General features: G+C 37.4%; 1 protein-coding gene across 1 annotated transcript; it reads right to left on the bottom strand.

Moving 5' to 3' along the window:
* Nucleotides 1-531: 531 nt before the first annotated feature.
* On the bottom strand, nt 532-6957 carry LOC145774317 (MORN repeat-containing protein 5-like). The gene is made up of 5 exons (XM_082585532.1): nt 6830-6957; nt 3432-3569; nt 3053-3196; nt 2748-2857; nt 532-1822 (listed from the first exon to the last, which is right to left on the bottom strand). Exons 1-5 carry the CDS (start codon nt 6874-6876, stop codon nt 1737-1739), a joined length of 525 nt encoding a protein of 174 aa, XP_082441658.1. The 5' UTR covers nt 6877-6957; the 3' UTR covers nt 532-1736.

Below are 6957 nucleotides of genomic sequence, written 5' to 3'. Positions count from 1 at the left end.
GAATAAAAGCAAATATATTCAGCAACATTCAAATCTCCAGACTTTCACGGCACGCCAGTGTGCAGTGGCACACATTTTAGGAAACTCTGGTTTAGCCGATTTACACATTGATACTAGTCAGCTAACTCTTTAAGCAGATAATTTACCTGAATTAGCTTTTCAGTATCAAGAAAAGTTCCCATCGATTCGTGGTTCTGGGATATTTAAACGCTCGTAAACTGTTATGGATTAATTACTTGCAACTATTGTTGCATTGAGTCTTTTTGCAAGTTTAATGCTGACAGTTTTGCATAGCCTACTTGTAGAGGCTTTGAACCACTGACGCAGGTCCAGCTACCGAGGTTGACAAAGCGAAGTTTCCGATTGTTATTGTCTGAATTACTCCATTCACAAGATGTCGCTGAAAAAACCTGTCCTTGAAATGCGCTGCTCAAGCGCACAACTTGATTCCCTGCCTTGATATTACCGTTTCTTTGTTTACAAAATTTTAACGGACTGCGCTATCATGATTTGAACATTAAAATTTACAACGTACATTGTATAGAAACATGTGTCACAGTGGGTTATTTGCACACTTACAAGTGCCAAACACAATGTTCACCATCTCACAGCAAGTGAAACACTGGGTATACAATATACATGGGTCCGGCATTCTGTCCAAACAGGACAAAGACTTCATTACAATGGAACTGAATGTTGCTCTCACTCAGCATTGAAGAAAGGGGTCAAGTGAATGTACTCGGCTGTGCTGGCAGTGTCTGCTTTTTAAAGCGCTGAAAGAAGGCATGTGTGCGATGAATAGAATCTTTTCTCTTTCCATTTTTCTTTCAAGAAGCCAGGTCTTCATCCCGAAACACCAAGGTCGACCAGTTGATACAATGCAACATAATAACGAGTAGAACGCAGTTTGATCATCGATTGTAATTAATTAATCGTTCAACAAATAGAATATGGATTCTTTGTATTGTAAGAAGCGTGATGTGTTATGCAAGTGAATGCTGGGCGATAACAAGACAGAAGTGAGGATGGTTCGTATGATGTGTGGCAAGACGCTTCTCGACAAAAATAGAAACGATGTTTTTAGAGAGTGGACTGCTGTTCAGGATATTGTAGAGTACCGGTTAACTACTTGCGTGAACATCGTCTGAGATGGGTTGAACATTTTGATCGAATGGATGAGAACAACTTGAGAAAACGACTTTGGAATAAGGTACCACAAGAAAAAAGAAGACCAAAGAAAACATGGGAAGACACTGTGAAGGATGATCGAACAAAAACAAATTTGAAAATTGAAGATGCCAAGGATAGAGAGAAATGGAGGAGTCACTGCAGACAAATGGTCGACTCATGTTTCGGAATGAAGACCAGGCTTCTTTAAAACAAAATGGAGTTCGACATTGTTCGGTTAAATCGTTTTACTCACTAATGTGGAAAAGGATTCCTCATAGAAAGGTGAGACTGCATGCTCGGGTGTAGATAAGTTAATCGTGTTTATAGTTAAATTTCCCCCAGTTTTTTCTTAAGTTTGATGAATTGCAAGTTGTGTGAGTTTGAGTTGACTTCAGAGTTTCAACACTGCTACTGCAAAACTAAAAAAATGCGTTTTACTCAAAACAAAGAAATTTCTTTTGGTGTTCCATTTATAAAATACGAATCAAACGAAGCGACGATGTGAAAAATAAGGGGGGGCAGGCGAACAGCTGAGTCAGTGCATGTGGCAGACACTTGTCGACGTCTCAGGCTTTTAGTTGAGGTATGTATCCAACATTCTCATCCCAACCTTTTCGACAAGTTTTCATAATCCACATATGTTCATCATCATCTGTGAAACATAAAAAGGAAATTTTAACTTATCTATTGCTTACATAGCCTATTTGGCATGTCAGCCTTCTTTTTAACATGTTGTATTGCTGAGAATTAAACTTTTTTTCTTTTCCCAAGTGTTAAGTTAAGGCCTTCTCATAGTAAATGTTTTTGATTACATGAACTCAGGTTTTATAGCAATAACACAGATTGAGGCTGAGCAGGCCTAGTAGTTTGTAGCTTAATATAATAGACATCTGAATATTAGCCAAAATGGGCTTTTTAAAAAAGTGAGTTGGTGTTTATCTTTTCACAAATTCTTAAATCTTGAAGCAATTAAGGGGGACAATTTTTTTTGTAATCCTGAATTTGACATTTCTGTATGCTACATTTTGATTTTGAATCTTAAAATTGTCAGTGATGTACGCGCATACAAAAAATATTGACGCCGTCAGCGTAAACGCAAACGTTCGAAAAAACATACGCCGTATGCGTCAACGCAACTTGTAAAAAAAGTTGACGGCGTCAACGTCAGCGCATACACTAGCGTAAACTAATTTTGTTTGCAAGGTGCCAAACATTCACACGATACAAACCACTCGAAACAAACAAGTTTTATTTTGAATTTCCACGAAGAAACACAAGCATCTGAAAGTGTTCATCTGACATTTTGCTGTGTTTTGGTTCCAACATGTCTTTGCCCATTGAAAACATTCTTTCAACTGCAGCGCTGGAAGGTATTGGCGTGTTGTAGAGAAAAAAAGACATTAAAAAGTATGCGTTGACGCTATGCGCTAAAAAACCGCAAAAACTTTACGGCGTAGCCTCAAGCGCAAGCTATCCAAAAAAATGTGGCAGCAAGCGTTAGCGCAAACAAAAAGTCTACGCCGCAAGTATGCGGCGTAGAATTTGCGGCGTATACGTATATCTCTGAAAATTTTTACCTGCATTCCTTAAAAACTTCATATTGAAATCAGTTACAATTCTGGTCTTTGGATTATAAAATCCATCTCCGCAGTCATAATGTCCCGCTGGAATTTTTCGTGGAGGTATGCTGCAAAAATTTATAAAATGCTTCAATATTTTCCATGGTTGCTGTAAGAATTCAGTTCTGGCTCCAAATATATTTCAAGCAAAATTAATAGACTATTACAATAAAACAATAAACAATTCAACACGTTGCTGAATTGAAATAGAAAACAAAAAACACAAGATGTGATAGAATGAATAAGCTCTGTAAAATACTTACCGATTAGTCAGCTGTGATCTTCCAGCTGGCTTTAAGCCATGGCAAATTTCCGTGTAAAATCTACGATCATAACCATCACAGTATTCCCAATCCCCATCCGAGTACACAAGCCCATCAGCAAAAGTGTACGTTCCTTCTATTGCCCTTGAAACATTTTGCAGCATATTTTCAATTATTTTGATAGCTTAGCATAATTTTCTTTGCCTTACATTCTTAAAATGATATTGTTCACGTTAAAATGCCGAAGAATGCCGAAGAATGCCGAAGAAAATGCGAAGCAAAAGCACCAGAAAATAGATATGTAACCTATAGGAGTCTGCAGTCAAACATATTAGATTTTGAACACAGTAAAGTAAAATGTGCTGCTATAGCATACTACCTTCCTTCACACCACTGAGCTTCATATTTGCTTCCATTTGGAAATAACAATGTTCCTTTTCCATGAAACATACCATCCTTCAGCTCACCTTCATATCGCGTTTCCGTAGGAAAAATATATGTTCCTTTACCCTCCATTCTAAAGTATAGGAAAGGATTACTTTAAATTTTTAGTCAAAATTACTACTTCACACTTGTATTTTTTGCTTTAGTTTTTTCCGGGTACCGGTATTTCATTCTTGCATAAATGTAGGCTATATTTGATGTAGGTGAATGAGTTGTGACAACATGCCCCACTCTGGGGGGGGGGGTGTTGCTTGGGCAACCCATCTCAAGGACTGCTCGCCATTCAGTGGTGCTCAAAGTGGTTGGAATAATTATATATACAGTAATTATGTAACAACACTTTAACAATCAAAAAACTTCATTCTGCTAATTTCGGCATCCACCCTGTGTCAAAAGCCTCTACAAGTATGTGAAACTACCAGCACCAGGTTTAACCTATCAAGGCTTTGTCAGTCCGAGGGTAAAGATTCGAACCAAACCCAACAACCAATGTGGAGTCTACTCTTGCTACATTATTCTAACCGCTAAATGCTATTGATTGGAGTTAGGTAACTAAGTAGGCTATACCATCGGGGGAGAACTATCGTATTGTATAAGAAAATATACTACATGAAGGTTATACTACAGGAGAATCAACCCAATTTGGCATTTTGGCTATCTCGACACTTGATTGGTTGATTGAATCTTTATCCTCGGACTGGTAAAGCTTCTTGCAGAGCTTAATCCTGGCAGTTTCGCATACTTGTAAAGGCTTTGAATCACTGACGCAGGCCGGTCACCGAGATTGGCAGAGTGCAGTTTCCAATTGTTGAAGTCTTGTTGCCTGGGAACTATTCCATCCATTAGATGCCGCTGAATGGAAAGCATAACGTGCATTGCTTAAGCACACACCCCGAGAGTCGAATCAGCGCCACTTGATCTTGAAGCTTCTTCCTTCCAGAAGTGACGCGCTAACCAACTGAGCTATCGAGGCGGACAGACTTTTTTTCTGATCTCAGTAGGATTTCTTGCCTACACTTTTGCAGATAGGCTACCTATCCTAAATAACTCAACTTTTCATCTTACTCGACAATCGACATCATTTTCAACTCACTAATGACATTTTATACAACTAAGTCAATAATATTCCTGATTAAACGTCATTGCACTTTTAAGGTGCTAATGGATTTGAGGAAATTCTTTAAAGTTTCTTTTTTCAACTTTTACGTTTTCAAACTATGTGATTCCAAGTTTTCAATTTAAGCTTCTGATTTGTGAAAAGTCCAATCTACATGAATTGCATTTTTGTTTGAATTTTAATTCTAGTTTTTCACTTTGCACAACAATTTGTTTCTTGTGCTCAGCACTGACCTAATTTGATTAATGCCCATTATTTAATTTAAACAGCTGCTGTTTTCAGACAAGATCTAAGAACTTTGTTAAGTAAACAATAAACATTCCATGACTTCTTTCTAGACATGAGGTGCTAACTTCTAACTAGGATAAATATCTGGTTTTTCTAAATCAGACAATCATGGTAAGGTTTAGGTTATTCTGTGGGATCATAATGATTGATTGATTGATTTTATTTCGTTGTAGGTAAATATAGTACAATAAATACAGCAATAAAAAAGGAATTTCCAGCAACGGGAATCTGCGAAGAGACCATGGGTCTTTGAGTCAAGCAGATACCCCAGATTCTAATAGAAGTTCTAAAATTGCGATAACAGTTAGTTACGAAATTTAAAAGATCACTACGAATAATCGACATAGGATAGAGAACACAATGAATAATTCAATGTAATTTGAAGTAACAAGTTAGTGCAATGCTTTTTTGCAGTTGATCTTTTTTTGACTGCATTTAAATCTTGTCTAACACTAATTTCCCCACCTGTGGATGGTTAGTGTCTGCTTACAAGCAAAAAGATGTAAGATGTGGGTGGAAGGATGCAACCTAGTTTGTACCCTAAGTTTGTACCCTGAAAAGATCGAGAGAAAAAATTAAAAAAAGCCGAAGTCGCTGATTGCAGTTTCCGCAAACATTTTGAAATTTTTCCTTTGAAAAGATCAAGAGAAAAAATAGCACAAAGCCGAAGTCGCTGATCGCAGTTTCCGCAAACAAACAAAAACTCTCAGGATCATTACCAAAAATTTTAAAATGTTTGCGAAAAATCCGATCTCAACCCTAACGCTTTTAAAATGTTTGCGGAAACTGCGATTAGCAACTTCGGCAAACTCTTAGGATCATGATTGGAAATTTTTAAATGTTTGCGGAAACTGCAAAAAAACGAAAACTGCAATCAGCGACTTCGGCTTTGTTCTATTTTTTTTCTATCAATCTTTTCAGATTGTTTGTTTGCGGAAACTCCAAACAGTAACTTTGGCTTTTTTGAATTTTTTCTCTCGATCTTTTCAGGGTACGAACTACATAGGTTGCACCCAGTGGCGTAGCCAGAAAAAAAATTTGGGGGGGGGCCAAATATTTTATGAATTGAAGAGAACAACAAAGTGTTTGATTTAAGACATCGCCACCTGATGTGCAGTGGCGTATCCTGGTGGGTTGAGCAAGGGAAGCAATAAAGCTGGTGGGGGGTTAGAGCGTGCCGAAGGCACGCGTATTGTAGGGGGGTCAGGGGGCATGCTCCCCCGGAAAATTTTTGCAAAATTACACTCAAATATTGGGTTATAACTTTTTCTGGAAACACTTTTAGGGTAATATTTGTATGAAATTTATTAGCAGATAAACAGCTATTAACTTATTAAAGGTAGCTGTTACACACAAACGGGCAAAAATTAGAGAACACAAAAACTCAGCTACACAAAAACCCAACAGAGTAAGCGATTCTGAAATTGCTTCTACAGATTAGTTTAAAAAAGAAAGGTAAATCGCGTAAACTTTGCGCGATTTAGGATTTGCAAAATGTATTAGTGTCTTTCTGTGTGTCTAAAACAAGTCCTGGGCGGTGATAATAGCCAGATGTCTTGGAAAACGATGTAAATTTATACAAATTATACTATATTTTCAGCAAAGGGTTCAACTTCAGAATCCAAACTTTTAAAATTTGGGGGGGCAATGGCCCCTTTCGCCCCCCTGGCTACGCCTATGGTTGCACCCTGGGTGGAAAGTCCATGAAATTGCTTCCCTCAACATTTTGGTTTAGTTGACAGCTTTTTCAATTTCCTTTTCAAGTATCGAGTTAAGTAGATTTTATTGTACTTGTATACCTACTTTTGAATCTGACATAGGACTATGGCTTATCTGTAGGTTGAAGTTATTGCAAATTTTGCTAAGCCTGCAACATTTAACATTTGTGTAAATCTAAGAAAAAAATCTTTAAAGCTTAGTTAGCAAACCTGCCATTCTTTGTTTCACCAATATAATCACTTCCAATGTATTCCATGATCTTTATAATATCTCACTTGTATAATTAAAAGTAAGAGCACTCTATGGAACTCGTACAATACCGTAGGTGACAATACCA

The sequence above is a fragment of the Aplidium turbinatum genome, chromosome 7, assembly GCF_918807975.1.
Source record: "Aplidium turbinatum chromosome 7, kaAplTurb1.1, whole genome shotgun sequence".
NCBI lineage: Eukaryota > Metazoa > Chordata > Ascidiacea > Aplousobranchia > Polyclinidae > Aplidium > Aplidium turbinatum.
This window is presented reverse-complemented; position numbering and strand designations above follow the sequence as displayed.